Source organism: Carettochelys insculpta, chromosome 2, assembly GCF_033958435.1.
Source record: "Carettochelys insculpta isolate YL-2023 chromosome 2, ASM3395843v1, whole genome shotgun sequence".
Lineage (NCBI taxonomy): Eukaryota > Metazoa > Chordata > Testudines > Carettochelyidae > Carettochelys > Carettochelys insculpta.
Window position 1 is genome coordinate 76,601,048 of NC_134138.1, and position 19,308 is coordinate 76,620,355.

General features: G+C 37.7%; 1 protein-coding gene across 3 annotated transcripts in view; it reads left to right on the forward strand.

Moving 5' to 3' along the window:
• Positions 1-19,308, forward strand: part of RB1CC1 (RB1 inducible coiled-coil 1) — a 144,106-nt gene that overhangs the window by 93,116 nt on the left and 31,682 nt on the right. For all 3 annotated transcript variants that reach the window (XM_074987180.1, XM_074987181.1, XM_074987182.1), the window contains 5 exons: positions 5,867-6,026; positions 8,671-8,779; positions 8,911-9,151; positions 13,672-13,726; positions 15,216-15,263. In XM_074987180.1, coding sequence (XP_074843281.1) covers positions 5,867-6,026; positions 8,671-8,779; positions 8,911-9,151; positions 13,672-13,726; positions 15,216-15,263 — 613 coding nt within the window. The remainder of the gene's footprint in view (positions 1-5,866; positions 6,027-8,670; positions 8,780-8,910; positions 9,152-13,671; positions 13,727-15,215; positions 15,264-19,308) is intronic.

The following is a 19,308-nucleotide window of genomic DNA, read 5'->3' on the forward strand; positions in this document are numbered from 1 at the left end:
GGGAAAAAAGTAAAACCGTGTATATGTTTTAAGGGACGTTTAAAAGAAATCTGCCAAACACTTTTTAAAAATTAAACTTGTAATCACTTTCTTCTTTCTTTTTAAAAATAACAGGGAGTCGTTTTCAGAACTAATTAACTAAAGAGGTCATGGAAAACAAATACAGGGAAAAATACAAAATGCTCCCCAGCCTTCTTTTCCTATTGCTGCATCCATTTACCAAATGGTGGAAGTGAAAATTGATGATCATGATGATGATGGAAATTGATGCATAAGTGTGACAAAAAACATCAGTCCAGTCTGTTTAATCAGATCACTTTTCACATTTAAATAATGTTTTGGCACACCTGTGCATATATAAGGATGCATACATTCGTATGTTGAACAAAGCCCATCCTCCTTTTTTTTTTAACCAGGTTTTCTGTTAATTCCAGAATTATATATTTTGACTAGCTCCATTAAACTCCATTGAATGGAGCTAGTCTCATTTTAAAGTACATATGAAATTTAGAAAGGATCATTATCTCTATCTTAAGGAATATGCCAAATACCCGTTTAGTCATAGACTGTGTATTTGCTACCTGAGTGTACTTGCACATTGTTGGACAAGAGTAGGACTTAATGGCCCCAGCTTGTATTGAATTGCAGTTCATCTGCTGGCCACCTAAATGTTTTCTCAGCATGGAAATTAATCAGCATTATGGAGGCAGTAGTGAACTTCTCTCCATAGTGAAATTTAAGTTGAATTTTGCACTGGGAGCAGGGATTAAAATTCTTAGTTATATATGAAACATACAAAAATATCTTCTCCAAAGTTATGACACATTGTAAATGAATTTTCTGAGAGCTTGTGAGAATAACTTATTTTAGGATCCATTATCTCTTTTTTTCCCTTCAGTGGTCACTCCAACTTTCCCCTGTAGCAGCAGCATACACTTTACATGAAGGCATATTAAGAACATAATAATGGCCCTTAGTGGATCAGACCAAAGGCCCACCTAGAACAGCATCCTGTCTGCCGACAGTGGCCAATGCCAGGTGCCTCAGAGGGGGTGGACTGAAGACAATGACGAAGCATCTTGTGTCCTGCCATCCGTTTTCCAGCCTCTGACAAACAGAGGCCAGGGACACCATTCCTATACCCTGGCTAATAGCCTTTTATGGACCTAATCTCCATGAATTTGTCTAGCTCTTCTTTGAACTCTCTCATAGTCCTAGCTTTCACAGCCTCCTCTGGCAATGAGTTCTACAGGTTGACTGTGTGCTGTGTGAAAAAAATCTTTCTTTTTATTAGTTGTAAACCTGTTACCCATTAATTTCATTTAGTGTCCTCTAGTTCTTATATGATGGGAACAAGTAAATACTTTTTCTTTATTCACCCTCTCCACACTGCTCATGATTTTATATACTTCTGTCATATCCCCCCTCAGTCTCCTCTTTTCTCAACTGGAAAGTCCCAGTCTCTTATTCTCTCCTCATATGGGACCCATTCCAAACCCCTAATCAGTAAAGTTGCCCTTTTCTGAATCTTTTCTAATGCCAAAATATCTTTTTTGATGTGAGGAGATCACATCTGTTTAGAGTGTTCAAGATGTGGGTGCACCATAGTTTTATAAAGGAGCAGTAAACTATTCTTTGTCTTATTTTCTATCTCTTTTTTAATAATTGCTAACATCCTATTTTCTTTTTTGACTGCCGCTGCACACAGTGTGGATGTTTTCATAGAACTATCCATGATAACCCCAAGATCTCTTTCCTGACTAGCTGTAACTAAGTGGGCCCCCATCATATTGAATGTATACTTGGGGTTATTTTTTCCAACATGCATTACTTGACACTTATCCACGTTAAATTTCATTTGCTGGTATTAATGTTTGTAGACCCATACTAATTAAAGTGATATTATGTTATATGTTGTTACTTTGTATTCAGGGTTAAAAAGTTAATGATAATTCATTATGGAATGTAGAAAAACTTTTTTCCCATATTTCTCAACCCTTCTTCCCCAGAAGGCACACAGTTTTCCATATTTCAAGAATATAAATAAATTTAGAGTGTCTTGAATAAAGAAGAAGGGAAAGTCTAAACAGCATCTTAAAATTTTCAGCAGGAACTTTTTTTTTATTTAAACTAAGGTCAGATCTAGACTACTGATTTATATTGACACAGCTACATAGTTTAGGGGTGAGACAAATCCATTCCCCCAAGCAACATATTTACACCAACTTACTGCCTCTTCAACCCCCCGCCGCAGTCCCTCTTCCCCCAGTGTACATAATACTACGTCAATAGGAAAGCCTGTCATGTTGACATATCTACTGTCTCCCCGGGAAGTACTTTCAGTAAATATATCTGTGGTCTCTCGAGGGGCACACACTTAAGGGTTTCCCATTCCGAGCCATCACCTCCCTTGGGCAGACACCTTCATCTTTCTCCCTCTTGACTGACGGTTTTGAGGTTGTGTAACTCCCTGGTTTTATACTGCGGTGTCCCCAGCAAGGCAGATTGCCCAGACAGGCAAGCTCCTGCATTTGGCTTTCTCTCTGAAGTCTATCTGACCAGAATATTGCCCGCAGTTACAAATTACCACATAGCTCCTTCTAAGCAAGCTTATTTATTCCTAAAATGAAAGCATTTCAGAGAAAACATAAAAGCTGCCAAAGAATCTACACATTTTAAAAGCTTAACAGAGGTCACCTTCACTCTTACGTGTAGATTCTTTGGCAGCTTTTATGTTTTCTCTGCAATGCTTCAGTCCTCAAGGATTTTGTTGTTGTTGTTCCCTCCCACCCACCTTGAAGAGAAGTCCTGTCCTTTTGGTGGGTTAACAGAAAAAAGGCCCTGACACAGTTTAAACTTGGGCTATTTTATTTTATTTGCCTGTTTGTTTCTGAAGAATCCAGTTTGAACTAGTATATGCAAACCCCCACAGAAGCTGGTAAGATGGCTGATTTGCTGTAAGCACTGTGCACAGTTTTAGTTCCTAGAGAAGCTGTAGTTGCCCCCTCATACAGAGTAGAATACAATTACATGTAAGCCACTTAAAAAAAAAAAAAAAAGAAACAAAAGCAAAGGGTCCCCCAAAAAGTTGCCCTGTCACAATCGGTTCCTCATTTCTCTCTTCACAATTCTCAGGACATTAACAGTTTTATAAATTATATGTAAGGTCCTACTAAATTTTAATGTTTAGGATCCTGTAGTATTATGCTTCTATTACAGCATTTTTTTGTTTTTTGTTTGTTTGTTTGTTTTTTGATTAGGTTAGTTTGCACAGCCCACAATTTTGCATACATTTGGAGATTTACTGTGTACTTATTTCCCCATTATTAAAGTAGAACCCCAGTTACATCAGCTAACAGTTGGGTGGGGCTCAGAGTATAAGCCCTGTACATTAATGGCTGGCATACAGTTGCAAGAAAATGTCTGCTTATCTCCAAAAAAAAACCAAAGGTGGGGGCGCAGAGTGAGGCATGACATGATATTAGAATATTTAAGAGAAATTTTCTGGAACAATATAAACACATACGTCTCTTCTGGCTTTTCATGTCTTGTCCACAACTCAGCTACAATTATGTGACAACAATCCTGTAATTCAAATAGGGATTTAAATATATAACAATGAGGAAGAATATTCAGTTGTGTCACTCGGGGAAAACCAAATAAATGTTAGTGTGCACAGTGGGTCGCCAACGTGTCAGAACAGTCTCTCTGCCTGGAAACTTCAAAATCAAGAAAAATCAGCCAAATTACAAAACATCTATAATTCCATGTAAGTTAGCATCTCCCATTCATTAGCATGAAAAACAGCTAAAGGTAGGACTAGAGAGGTTCCACTAGCATGCTGTAACAGCCATTTTTGTAGTAGTCATGATTGACAAATCAACCTGTTGCAGTAGCTGGGTGGTATTCAGAGCCATTTAATGCATTTAAAAGTACCAGCTCTTAAATTACAGTGCCAGAAGCATTTATGGTAGTGTTCTTTGTTTTAATAAGTCTTTAAAACAGAATAAATTCTACATAACTTATCCCCACAGCTTGATCTTCTGTTCAGGCTTGAATTGCTATTACCTCATCACAGTCATAACTGTAGGGCCAGCTATGACAACTGTCTAATTAGCTTGAAATCCAGCTATAGAGTATAATAAATTAACTCTTTAATGAGAAGTTGTAGGATTTTTTAGTTGCATCTCTGGCTTGTAACATTTGAGATGTTTTAACACATTTGTATACATTTCCAACAGGATTGTTAAGCAACAAGTCTTAACAGCATAACAAACACTGAAAAAGTATTCTGTGAAACAGTAAACCTGTCTTGAGAGACTGTCTCAGTCTCTCTATTTTGATGAAATTTTTGTTTTATTTTATATTTGTTAGAAGGCTGTCTTCATTGAGCAGTCAGTGTTGGTTCTTTCAAATGACTTTTTAAGACTGGTGTCTCTGTATAAATGGAAGTTAGATTTTTTTTCAAAAGCTACATTCTCTGAATACAGAGGGAAAGGCATATTTTTAAGGCATTGTCACAGATCATCCTGTTATTCCAAATTATTGAATCACATTTAACAGTCTAAATTTAATTTTCAAATTGAAATAAGTGAAATTGAATGAGAACAATGTGTTCAAAATTGTACTGTTCTTGAACAGTGTGTTTTGGAGTCAGATTTAAGTAATTCCACATGGAGAGCTTGAACTAGGAGTAGAACAAACAACAGTAATTAGACTGATATCTCTATCTGCCTATAAGTTTTAAAACATGCTTGTTTTTATCTTTGAGAGAATGTTATAAAGAGAAAAAGTGTAGGAATAGAACTGATTGCTTAAAATATATTTATAGAATATTCAAAGAATTTTTTTATTATTCTAAGTAGAAAAATCAATATTAAACAACCAGCAAAACCTTGTAGGCAAAATATGGACTGCAGGTTGAAACTCTTGTTCAGCAACATCCATCATCTTATGCGTATCATGGGTTTGGCCAAGTTTCTTGCAGTCCCATAAAGTCTGTTTACAGCCACCAGTCCTGGCTATGAGCGTTCTGTGTTTATTTATCTCCAGGCTACCCCTAAATGTCTTGTAAGAGCCCAATATGCAGTGGAAATCTTGGTAATGCTGCTAGAAAAAAACTCCTGTGATTCAGCAAATTCTCTTGTTTGGCATTGGTCAGGTCCCCAAGGTGATGGACTAGAGTTCATCAACCTGTACTTCCTTCTCTAAAGATACAGTCCACCAGAATTCTCACTCTTAAATTTCAGTTTCTTAGAACTCATCTAAATTTTGAAGTTTTTTTCACCCCTAAGGACAGCAGTAACTATATGGAATAAAAACCAGACTCATTAGTAGCAGTTGCCAACAATTCTCAAACCTAAATGTCTGCCCTTGGAACCCTCATCAGTTTCAGTTGGGCACCATCAATGAACTCTGGAAAGGAGCAGTCTTTGTTTTTGTTTTGTTCCCCCATCTTATGTGCAATCTACGTTATTAATAAATAAAAGCTTGCTTCAGCACTTTAAGCACCTTCAGTGGCTGTCCTGTCTCTTGAGATTTATTTCTCAATGCCTTTCTGCTTGTTTTGACGCCTAATTCCTTTACTTCAAAGCTTGCTTTGAAATTTATTGCCTATTTTTAGGTTTTTCCTGCTTACAGACTGAAAACATTTAAGTGTAGGGGTCTGTGTTTCAGGGTTATTTCTTCATATTTCATGGCTTCAAGCCATGTCCATGTAGCCAAATGACAACTGTAACAGACAGGCATATCAACTGCTCTTTGTTTATAGTAAGAAAGGAGGAGAGTTTGCCTTTGCTTATTTTTATTTATTCTTGAACTGTATTTCTATAATCCATATTTAAATTCTGAAAATTTTCTTTTAAAGTCCTCCTGTTGAATTATCTGCTGCATCAAGCTTGGTTGCTGAGCTTCAAGAAAAGCTTGAGGAAGAAAAAATGAAATTTTTGGAGCAACTTGAAGAGCAAGAAAAGAGAAAGAATGAAGAAATGCAAAACTTTAGAATGTCTTTAACTGCAGAACAGCAGGTATAGGAGTCATCAAATTTGATATAGTCTTTTGGGGGTTTTAGAGAATTTTTATTTCTGCCATTTTTAATTTTTCTGGTATTTCTTAAATTCTCATTGTCATTTCACAACTTATTGTGTACGGTTAGATCAAATTTCCCAGTTTAGGAATGGAGTTGGAATTTTATCAGCATATACTGTGGGACTTCAGTGAAAGCAGTCTATTTTAGGGGAGGTGTTGCCTTGTTATGGCTTTTTCTGTAAGCTTGTTTCTTTAACCATAACTCTTCTGTAGCCAAGAAGGCTGCATGTGAGCTCCAAGATGAGCTCCATTAAACGTAACTTCTGATTTATTGTAAGGTATTTCTTCCCATCACCAAGCAGTTCATTGTGACATGACCGTTCAGAAATACCCAATCAAGTAAACACTGAATTTTGGAATCAGATTGAACCTCCAAATTTGTGTTTCACTGCAGATTTATAAAAATCTCTATAGGTACCCATCCTAGACACAAGGATTCTTTGTGGTGCATGCTGTACCTTGCAGCTTTATCTCATTAATGGATTGAAAAGGGAGCTCCAATTTAGGACCTCTTCTTGTTTCCACAGTATCAATATGACACAAGGACTGAAGCACAACAGTATTTCCAGGTCCTTTGAGCTATCCAGTTTTTTGCACTGCCATCAGTGACTAGGTGCAGAGAAAGAGATTGAGCAGTAGGTAAAATCTTCATGGACAAATGAAAATTTTCTAAAAGATGTGGGTCTGCGAATATACTGAAACCAGACCAGGCACTACACAGTAAATAGTCTGAGCAGTAACTGAGGTTGAAGTGCTTGACATCTCCAATCATTTTCAGTATTGTAGGCTGTGAATGAAGTGCAGAAAGGAGCTGCCCATCCATACCTTCTCTTTACAGGATTTTAATATTTCATGGCCACAGAACAAATGATGATTAATAAGGTTTTGTGCAGTAAGTTTGCTTTTATAGGATTTTTGCAACCTTAGTGTGTCAGTATATAGCATGCCATGTTCCCCATCAGAAGCAGAGCAGTTGAGGAAAGATCTCACTTAAGACATTCTGTTAAAATCTCCACGCTCTAATTGCCAACAAATTGTTGCCTCATCCTACCCATGTAAGAAGTATATTGTAGCAGGGGAAATAAAAAAACAGACCCTGCAAAATGCGTCGATTTTGTTTTGCCAATCATTGTTGTTCTTCTGTGTTCAGTATCTTAAAAAGTTGCTTGTTTTAGTTTTCAGTGAAATAATGAAGTTTGCTGTGCTATATACAGTACAGACACAGGGAAGACACATTCCTTGCCCCAGAGAACTTACATCCTTTAGGCACTGAAACAGATTACTAGTAAGAGAAAAGGGATACAGCTTGCTGAACAAATCAAGGTGATGACTGGTACACATCTGTCAGTTTCTTGTCTTAATTTTTTTCAGTACATAATTTAATATATCTAGTTGCTCCTCTACTTAGCTATTGGTTGGTGGTGTTTTATGAAATGCATCATAAGTAGGTCTTAAAAAGGAATATGAATGAAGAGCTATAAAGTGAAGAAAAGAAAAGTTTGATCTTGATCCAGTGCAGAAAGGGAAAACCAATGAAACAATTCATGGAGAAGTATGACACTGACATATAATTTAATGAAAGTAACCAGCATCTATTTTGTTAGAAGTTATTTGTGCTAAGTAGCCACGATGCCTACTAATGTTTGCTCGTTAATCTGAACACCTGCTTAGCATTGGGACATGCTACCTTTCAAAGCTTTGTGTGGTGCTCCAAAATCCATTTCTAGTTCATTCAGCATTTTAATATTTTAATGTAATAATATGAATGTCATATTATGCTTATCTGTAATTATAAGTAACTTAGTTTAGTACAAAATCCGTACAACATTCACTGTAATCATAAAAATAAGACTGGTCCTGAGAACAGTTTGGTACTAGACTTGTCAAGAACCAGAAACGTACAGCTCTGGTATTTTAATTCACCCGTATCCATGAATATAAAAGGCCTTATTCACAGCTAGTCTATTTTGTGATTATTCCGTTAGTACAGGACTACACGGCTATGTCTCTTCTTGCCCTGTACTTCGAAGGTGGCACGGTAATCAGGGTGATGGGAGATTACTAATGAAGTGCTGCGATGAGTATGCAGCACTTCATTAGGCTAATTCTCTCCCGTGGCAATTTCAAAGTGTCAAACTTTGAAGTGCCAGCATGCTGTGTAGCCGCAGGCACTTCGAAGTGCCTGCACTGCTTCGAAATTGCCATGGGAGAGAATTAGCCTAGTGAATGCTACATATTCATTGCAGCACTTCATTAGTAATCTCCCATCACCCTGATTACCGTGCCCCCTTTGAAGTATGGGGCAAGTATAGATGTAGCCCAAATGTATAGCATATGACACAAAACAAAATTAGAAGTGACCCTTACCCAAATTTAAATCCAGTAAAAACAAGCAGGGAAACATTTGCAGTATGCGAAACACATATCAAAAAATGCTTATTTGAGCTGATTTTCTTTGTCTCCTAGTTTAGTTTGGGGAACTGCAAATGGCAATACTGTAGGTTGTTCCTTTTTTCTGTCTTACATATTTTGCTATCATTTATGTTCTTCTGCTTCTGTATGATGTTACTTCTGACTTTTCAGACCAATTTTAACACCGTGCTGACAAGAGAAAAAATGAAAAAAGAAAATATAATAAATGATCTCAGTGACAAATTAAAAAAAATCACAGAACAGCAAGAAAGAGATAAGGGTAAGTAAATATTCTATCAATTTGGCTAGATTTTAAATTAGTCTACATTTGGTTTAAATGCAAATAATTGTTATGATATCCTCAGCTGTGTTTTTAAATAAGAATCTGTACATATTTCTATTATCATGTAGATTTGATTGAAACACTTTCTGAAGATCGTGCTCGATTACTGGAAGAGAAGAAAAAGCTTGAAGAGGAAGCGAATAATCTGAGAAGCAGTAATTTTATTCCATCAGCATATTTACCTACAGTTTCAGAATCCTGTGATGCCTGTTCATCTGATTTCCCAGATGAAACAGAGAGAATGGCTTCAGAGATTACAGATGAAGGAAGGCTGGATTCTGCAATGGAGACTAGCATGATGGCCACGCAGTGAGTACAATTCGTCTAAGGCCCTAGGTACCTGGTTAGGGATGCTTGTACTTCCTGCCCATGCAAACTGCAGCTGTACATGCTCCATACAGGTCACCCTGGCAGCAAATTAAAAATTCCTTCCTATTGTCAAAAAAAAAAAAAAAACCAACTACCGCAATGCTCACAACAAACAAACAAAAAATGGTCCTACCTTAGTCCCAGGAGTGGGAATGACCGAACGGGACTCAGGAATGGGCTCCAGCCAGATGAACAGAGTTCATATACCTTTCTCAAGATACACGGGGGCCAAAAGTTTACCTGAGTCCTTGCAGTTCAGATGTTTTTTCCCCATCTCTTAGTTCTGAGTGGAGGGGCAAGACCATAAAAGGAACCATTACCTCTTTTTCCTGCCAGTCCACACAAAAAAACCCAGTTTGTAGTGGATATATTTTGGTCATCTGTGGAGAACTGGCTGAGTATGTGGTGTTGATTCCTTCTTTACAACTGCAAAATAACGTTACAAGAATGTAAAACACAAATGTTACTTATGTTACTTTTCCATGTAAACAAGTGCTGCTGTTGTCATAGGGAAGTTATTGAATCACTAGTGGTAGGTGAGATGATCATACACATTTTGGCATATAGGAGGGAGGATTAAGCCAGACAGTATCAAATGGGTGAAGGAGCAATCATCTTATTAAGGTTTATCCCCATTACTGGGGAGAAAAAAAAATCAGGAACCTGGAATTAATGATTTTTTTTCTCTTAGTTCTTTCACTCAGATGTCGTTTTTCTATTTATTTATATTTATTCATAGTGGTCTGGTCAACTTGAGATACTCAGAATTGAATCATTCTTCAAGTGATTGCTCTTGTCCATTCCACTTCAGGTGTGTGTGCTCTTACCACATGCACCAATGCTGGAAGTTTTTCCCTTAGCATTGTTCATAAAGAAGACACTCTGGTGACCTCTTGTGTGGCACCCTCATGTTGTGGTATAAGGGGCACCACCTTGTCTTCCCACTCTCCGTTCCTTCTTGGTGCCAGTGATATTGCTGGAATGTTCTGCTGCCTTGTGCGATGTTTGCTTATGTAGTTCAGCTTGAGGAACTTTTTCTGTAATACAGTTAATAGTTATCCCTCAGTATAATTACTATTAATTAGAATTAGTTTGACACAGACAGGACCTTACCTAGGGCTGGGGCATATCCTAGTCCTGGTTTTACACTTCTCTTTTCATTACACCATTCTATCACTCTGTGCAAGTGGACTTTTTTTTTTATTAAGCCTTTATTTCTGTATCATATCATCTTGCCCAGTCTGTGACTTATGGTCTGTTCTGCAGACTACATAGATCTTGAAGGAAACTCGGTTTTGTTACTAGTATCTAAGCTGTGCTCCTTATTTCTACCCCAAGAAAGTCACTGTGAAAGAAGCTAAGTGGTTTAGCTCTCTCTCAGTTTGTTTTTCACCTGGGGGGGAGGAAAAAAAAGGCAAAAAGTAAGAAGGGAAGCTTTCGTCCTGTCTTAACCCTCCTTCCTTTCTTGGTCTTTTGGTGTCCTGCCACCTCATAAAGGCAAAAAACATGTTAGGCAGCATTTTCAGACAGTTCAGAAATAGTGAGGTCTGGCAGGCCTCCCGGTAGTCCTCTGACACGCGGTGCCACAGAAAGGAGCTCTGGGTCAGATGGGAGTAATGGGACCTCATAGTTGCTCTCCTTCTCTGACAGTGACAGAGAGGGTGTGAGGCCTTTTGGTGAGTAGAAGGAACATAGACCACTAGGAGTCATACCTTTGCAAGGCAGAGATTTCCCCTGGCATGTTCAGGGAGTAAATTGCTCAAACGCGCACATACATACCCCACAGAAATGAAACTCTGCCAATACTGGATCTAGTGGGTTTTTTTTTTTTCACCCTCCTCAACTCCAGTCAGTCCGTTAGAGACTTCTAGCCCCTCAGATTAATCTCAGGAAGGTAATTTTGTTTTTTGGGCTTGGTAGAAACAGTTCTTGTAGAGCTTCATGTCCCTAATGTAGTTGTAGGGACAGATTCTCCATTGCCCAAGCAAATTTCCCAGAACATTGGAAGACATGAGCTTCTCTTTTTAGCTGTGCAAATTAAGTCAGTCAAGAATCTTTAAACCCACTGACCGAAAAGGAAAATAGAATATTTAAGTCAGTATAGATCCTCTTTTGCTGATGCCAATCTAATCATGACCAGTCATCAAAGAAAATAAAGAAACATTTTGCTGTTCTTGACAGGTTTGAGAAAGTATGTTACAATGTGACAATCACAACCGACAGTTAAAGTAAGAAATTTAAAAAGTACCCTAGTGCTTTAAATAGTTCCTTTCAACATGTAAATGAGACATGGCCCTTCATTAAAGGATGTTGTTCAAGTGAAGACCATTACCCCTCTTAAGAAATGGGGAAACCCTTAGCAAAAGACCATAATGTTTTGCAAAGTTAGAGAACCCAAAGCTTTTATCCAAGATTGATGAGCTCGTAGCTGACTTTGCAAGACAGATGGTGATCTCGGTCAAGGGGAACTTGACTCCAAAACACATCCCACCCTGGGTGAAGCTCAGTATAAAAGAGTTAGATTTTTTTTTAAAGCATCTGAATCTGCTCACCAGGCATGACATAATGTCAAGTCCCCATTCTTCAAGTAATCCACCATTAGCATGATAGACAGGATGTAGAATGTGTTGACGTGCTCCACAGTTCAGCTATCAGATACTCAAATATTGTGCTTGTACAAGCCTGTCTAAATGAAAAGCACGCCCACATCATATTACCAACCAAAATAGTAAGACCTTTTGGAACAAAGGCAAGGTTGTTTGTTTGTTTTATGGGCTCTCACCACATCGCCCTTTCAAGTGCATTCTCTATCTGCAAGACCTGTTAATTACTCTGTCATATCTGTGGTAGTCTGTTTGTCATCGGTGGTGCTTCAAATTTTGGATGCTGTTGCATGACAAAAAAGATGGCCACAATTGGATTCTACTGTCTATATTTCTCATAAAATTCTTTTCTCCCCCTACTCACTGATCGTTCCATCAAATACAGACCTTAGCATAAATGTGGCTATGCTCACAGCTTTCAAAAGTATATCCTACGAACATGGAATCAGTCTTTAAATCAAATTTATAGTCATCTCTTTTTGCCTGTGAGCATTTGATGCTACTGTGGACGGATGGGGAAAAAAATATGTAGTTGAATCATGTTAATCATCTGACATGTTGAGGGATTTAGAGTTCACAAACTATTTCTTCTGTGGTATCACCTTGGGGAGAAAGTGGTCTTTGAAGCTCTTTATTAAGATCTTTATGAAAGACTGCCAAATGTTTTTAGTACCATTTGGGAGTACAGGTAGACCCTCTCAAATCCAGAATTCTCGTTCAACAACATCTGTAATCCAGCATGATTTTAGTTAGCTAGATGAGCGCTTATCATGGGTGTGGCCAAGTTCCCATGGTCCCTTAAAGTTTGTTTACAGCTGCCAGTCCTGGCTGTCAGTGTTCTTTGCTGTTATTTAGCTGTATCTTGCCCCTAAATGTCTTCTAAGAACCCAGTAAGCAGTGGAAGTGTTGGTGCTAAACAGTATCGACCTCCCATAGTCTGGCAAATTCTCTTGCCCAGCACTGATCATATCCCAAGGGTGCTGGATGAGGGCAGTTCAACCTGTAATATGCTGCCAGAACCAGTTTCCAATCATTATAAGTCATTCTACTTCTAATCTGCATTAACTTTTTCTATTCTTGCTGCTATGTTGTATTGCTGATTACTTTCCCCACCTTGGATTATGTTAGGATTCAGAATCTTAAAAATTTAATGTCTGGTAACTTCCTTTCTGAAATTAACTTCTCATTCAGTCTGGCCTGCCCACTCTGAGTTCCTATGGGGATCCAGGAAGTCATTTTACTTAGCAATCCTCTCTTCTTATGGGTGGAAATGTTAACAGTTTTAATTATAGTTGGTGTTATTTCTTGCTACTTTGAAGTATTTCTAAAGCTCTGGAAGAGTTCTAGCATATAGAAATGAGGGGTTTTGCTTTGTGCTGGACTTCCCTAGCATCACTTGAAAACCTTTGAAATCCACACAGACTGAGACACAACATTACCCCATTAGTGACAGACAGACAGAAAATTTCTGGGTACTAAATTGTTAATTTAACTTGTACATAACACAGGAAAGGAAAACTAAGAAATAATAATACTGGTGCATATACCGAGAGAGGGGAAAAAAAACAAAGGCAGACATATTGATTCTTGCATCATAAGGACAACAGTATATGTTATTTGCCATTAAATATGGGCAATTTTGCTTTCAAATGTATATTAAGTATTTCAAACAGTAACTTCAGATTTTTATTGTTGTCATGTTGTTATTCTATATTACTTTTTAATAGCACAAATATACTGGTATCTATTTCCCCAAAAACCTTACCTTCCAGTAGACAAACATTTTGGAAAAGAGAACTTCACTTTTTCGTATTTTCTTAACCTCTGAAGTGTTGTTTTTTTTTCCTTTTTCCTTAGTGAAAACATCCATATGTTGTCTAAAGAAAAACAGAGGATAATGGTGTTAGAAAGAGTGAGTAGATTCTTTTCTAATCTATTCATTCAGTTCCTTCATGATATCTAAAATGCTTCAAAGATAAGTATCTGTGTGAAGTTGTGGTGGAGAAAATACTTATTAAATTTTGGGTACATGATTGTTTGTAAAGGAATGTGTCTTTTCCAAGAAATAATGGGATTGATTTTCATTTACCTTAAGATGAATTCACACCATTCTCATAGTTTACAAGATATTAAAGTGGATCTTTATATAATTTACTCCCACTTTAAGGACCACTCACACTTTATAGTATGTTCAGTAGGCTTTATATGAATGAGAATCAGATTGAAGCTAATATTTTGCATTTTAAGTAGTTGTAACATGGTTTTTACTGTTTTTGTTTGATACCAGAGAAAATTAACCAAGGAATTAACAGAGGGGACTATCTGGGTTTTGTAGAGAATAGTGGATGTTTTCAGTAATATTAAAGGAATTAATTCTGTCAAGTGATCCAGAGATTAAATAAATTCCATGCAAGTGACTGCTGGCCAATTTTTCTTTTCATATGTTGATCCAAGTTATGTTTACTCTTCTCAAAACAAGGCGATTAAAACACTGAGACACAAAGTATGAGAAATGCTTGAAACTAATTTCAGGAATAAAGCAAAATAATTTCAGTCGCTTCTCGGGTACTATATTAATTTATATAATTTTAATTAAAGTCTAATGTACTGTAACCCTGATGTGACAATTCTTTAAAATAAAACAGAAACATTGGCTATAGAACAGTAAATGTTTCTTATAATACAGTCCAACTATTTTGTATGTTTTTATATGCAGTGTTGTAGCCTAGAATGTCAGTTCATTAATCAGGAAATTAGATTGTGATTTCCACTTTGTAAATCATTCTTTGTGTTTTATTTGAGTATTGCTTTGGACAGAGTCTCTGGCTGATTGGATTTTGTAGGTAAAGTCACAGCTGTGTAACTACTCCCACTGGTGAAAGGCTGGGAACAGCATCAAAAATATCTGCTATTTTTAATTGATTAGGCATTTTTAAAGTATAAATCTGAAAGGTTTAACAACCCACTTCCAGTTTCCTTTTTTTGCCTCCAATCCCACTCCAGCTGCCTTCCTTTCTTTTCAGGGTTAGGCTTAGTTTTACTTCATTTAAAATTCTATTTTAAGCTGCAAGCTAGCTCCTGGTTCAATAGCATCAATCAGATTGCCTATGTTTCATGTTAAAACTCTAGTAGGAGAAGAACGATTACGCTTGCCCCCAGTATCTTGCCAATAGGCTCATTAGCAGAGTTATTCTAACTTTAAATGGCTGCACCTTTTTGCTTGTGAGGAGATTGTAAAAGTTTTCCTGAAATTCTGAAACCTACAACAAAAACTAGGTGGTGCATGGACAATGGAATGCTCATCAGTTTAGAACTAGTTGGTATTAATTTAAAGGTTTATGGTACATAATGAACATAAATATTTAAAAAGGTTATTTATTTTAGATTATTTTCTCCTACAGACGCTGCAGCTTAAAGAAGAGGAAAATAAGCGATTAAATCAAAGATTGGTAAGTACATTAAATGTGTGCATTTCTTGGTTCCAGAAATAAACACGAATTTTAAAAATGGCATCTCTAAGTCTCTGAACACCTTAAAATTTTATGTGCAAAATAGAACAAAGCAAGGAAAAGAAACAGTGGAAATCAAGAGTAATCTAATTTCATGTAAGATTTTTTGTTGTTGGAGACAAGTGAGAGTATTCCCTAGAAAACAAGTTGGAGTCAAGTGGGTAGGTGAGATGAAAGCAAAAGGAGTATTCAACTCATGTAGAGTATACAAACCAAATCACTCTCTTTGAAATGACAGGTGAAGAGAATTAACTCTAATGGCCATGTTTTTAATATGGTAATCTGCCAAAAAAACACTTTCACATCAGTTGTTTGTGCAAGTAGTGGACATTTAGTATCTACCTTTTGGGAAAAAAATTACATGTGTTATAGATTATATTAGCTTTTAAAAAAATAATTTACTCAAAAACAAGGTCAGAACTCTGTGAGGGAATAGAGATGAGACAGGAGATGTAGCAGTTGAGATGGAGCTTGTGGATAAGTCAGACTGTGGTGCGTGTAAATTGTATGAGGGCAAGGGAGACCAGATAGCAAAGGAGAAAAATCAAGATGGTGTGCAGGGTAATAGGCACCTATCCAAGACAGAGCCCCAGATATTGAGATTGTCCCTATAAGATGAGGACACCTCGTCACCCTAATGTGTCCATGCAATTCACACTACTGCTCAGATTTCAGTTGAGGGGAATAGATGGAGGGGAAAGTGCTTACTTTGGTGTAAGTGCTACAAGAAAATGGAAGGCTGGTCTTGGGTGCTTGACACAATATTCATTTTAAGTATCAGAGGGGTAGCTGTGTTCGTCTGTATCTGCAAAAGCAATGAGGGGTCCCGTGGCACCTTATAGACTAACAGAAATGTATGAGCATAAGCTTTCGTGGGCAAAGACCCACTTCGTCAGATGCAGGTGTGGGTCTTTGCCCACGAAAGCTTATGCTCATTCATTTCTGTAGTCTATAAGGTGCCACAGGACCCCTCGTTGCCATATGCATTTTGCGTAGACGTGCTATTTCGAAATAAACTATTCTAGAAAATCTCTTCCGGAATAGCTTATTCTGAAATAATGCTGCTGTGTAGATATAGCCTTCAAATCCAGTTTGTGCTGTCCCTTCCCAATCATAAAGAGGATCTGCCTGTACTTGGATGTTTTTCAGTTCCGGGCTACTACGGAGGGAAAGGCAGCCTCCAGCAGAGCCTGGTCAGAAACCCATAGCAAAGCTGAAACTTAAATTGAAGTTTCTTTAACTCTTTTTTAATTTAGTTGTAAGGAGCAGAAAAGAGAATTTGGTTGGCTAACTTGAGTTCTTTAATTCTGGTGAGCTGACTCAAGTTCATGAGTTCTCCAACAACATAGTCCCTGGCTGTACTTTGTTTCTATATGACTTTGATTTCTCTTACATAGCTATATATAAACTTTTTTGTTGCAAGCTGTTGCATAACACAACTCATTCTTTTCTTGGTAAGTGCAATTAATGTTAATTATAACACATGGCAAGGACTCCGAATAACGTACAATAAAAACATCTAACTTTAAAAAGGCAGGTCTGTTACAGCTGGTTGCTTAAAATAATGAACATCCTCTATTCCTTGTCTAATTTACTTTGTCCAGTTACTTCCTTTTTTCTTTCCTTAAAATCAAAGAATTTAATGTATAATTTATTTTGCATCATTGGTGCCATATTGCAACTGGGCCTGCAAAGGTTACTACTCAGGGAATTCTGCACCACTTCATAATGTAAAATTTTGCTGAAATTAATATTGTGCATGCAGAATTTCCTTTCCTCCCACCACACACCCGCCCCAAAATGGGCTGCAGACCTGTCGTCATCACTAGGAGCCACTGTACCCAGCAGAGGCTAGCTCACAAATAGAAGACATGGCCTGGAGTTGCAGGTGGAGAGTGTACAGAGGAGTTCCCAGCAAGCCCTGAAGGAGGAGGGCTTCCTTCCTTCAGGCTTCATATAGGAAATGCTGTGCGAGCCCTGACCCCCGCTATCAGGCAGTGTGTCAGGCTGTGTCTTGGATGGAGGATCCCGGCAGCTGGCTTCTGGCAGGCTGGGGGTGTGAGTGTCTGGGGTGAAGGAGGCTACCTTTTGGTCTCTGGGAGGGTGAGGGATCTGGGAGTCCTTTACCTCTCTGCTGGTAGGTACAGAGTGAGAAGTGTCTGGGCCAGGAATGGGTCACAGCTGGCCTCTGGTGGGGAAGGTAGTGGCAGTATCTGGGCCAGGGAAGTATTTTGAAATGAATTATCAAAAAGAAAAAGAAAAGAAAAAAGAAACTGCCATGAGTATACAATGTTATTTCAATAAACAAAATATGCAGAATTTTGCAAAGTTAAAAAATATTGTGTGCAGAATTTTTATTTTTTGCATAGAATTCTGCAAGGAGTAATCAGTGTACTAGATATGGGACAGGGTAGAACTGTGACTGAATATGGAGTCATTGTCCTTTGCTAATGCCATCAGTGGAACTAGGTTTCTGGAAAGATGTTGCATTTGTTTGAAAGGATAGTGATGCTGTTGCTTCCTCCCACCCATTGTCCCCAAATTATAGTCTGTCCACCTGCCTCCAGTGCATGGCTGTGGTTTAAAGACTCAGTCCAGCCACCAAGATTGGGCATGTCTTCACAAATTATGTATGAACTGGAATGCATTAATTCTGTATTTGTGAAGTACTGTGCATCTTTTGTAGTGTGTTTATAGCCAGTTGTTGGTAATTATGGTATACTTCACAGGTCTAAACTGCTCTCACATTGTATATAATATGTTTTTTCTAATTCCCCTCCCACCCTTTTAATAAAATCTTGATTATGTAAACTTGTTAGGATAGCAATGCAGGTAGGGGTCCTCTGTACATTGTTTCAGTTCCTTAATGGGATTAAGCATGTCTGGAGATTTCTGCAAAACTGTATAGAAAAGCTGGGCCTGCTGGGAGGTTCAGAAGCTCTCCACCAAGATATTAGCCTATCTTTAAAGGGAGCAGTGGGTTTTTTATGAGCTCAAGCATTCAGGAAGGATCTAATAAAGGCTTCTTTTCCTGTTTCTGCAGGCTTGTGGGGTTCTGTCCCTTTTTTATTATTTTATTTACCCCTCTTGCCCAAACAGGATCCTAAAGCTATGTTGGGAAAACAGTCATTGCATCATGTGACTGCACTGGGAGATCAAAGGTCATATCCTTGAGCTCCCAGGACAGCAGAAGGAAGCAATGAAATATCATTACACTCTTGAGAGGAGAGAATGCATCTCACCGCCTTCCATTTTCAACAGTATTATGTTCATGTAGATATAGGAGTGCTTTGAATGATGAGTGATTTTTGAGATCTCACACCCTCTCCCAGCCCACTACTGAGAGCTGCTACCACTGTTTCTTGTCTTTGGTACTTTGAGAACTGAAATGTCTTAACACTTCTGTAAGTCTGGTAAGAGACTGGATTTAAAATTTATGCCTATTTGTGTAGCAATTAAATTACCACTTCCATATGAATAGTTTGTTTGAATTAATTCCAGGAACATTGTGGTAAACAAAACCTCAAAATAGCTTTCTCAGCTGCTAATGTTCATTTTGGCATAAAATAAATAGCAGATGTAAGACTTCTTTCACAAGTGCAGAGATCCTTAGCCAAAAATTAGAAGGCTTCCTGTGAAATAGTTAATAAAACTTTGGTATGACTTACCTAATGACTTATCTTACCTATCAGTTTGTGTTTTGGGGACCGGAGGGAATGATACAAAACAATGTCCCACTATATAAACTGTTTTGTACAGGTGACTATTCACTTTATTACTTGTTTTCATCACTTCTTTGTCAACATTTTTTTAAATCCATAATTAGATAATGAAATCTCCTTGAGAGTCAGTCACTCTGCTTGGAAGGACAAAAAAAAAGGCTTTGCTTATATCAGGCTAGTGATTAGTGATAGGACCACTGTTTAGGCAAAATTTAGTCATGCCAGTGTCACACCATGAAGTGGTACTTGATTAATTCTTGTTA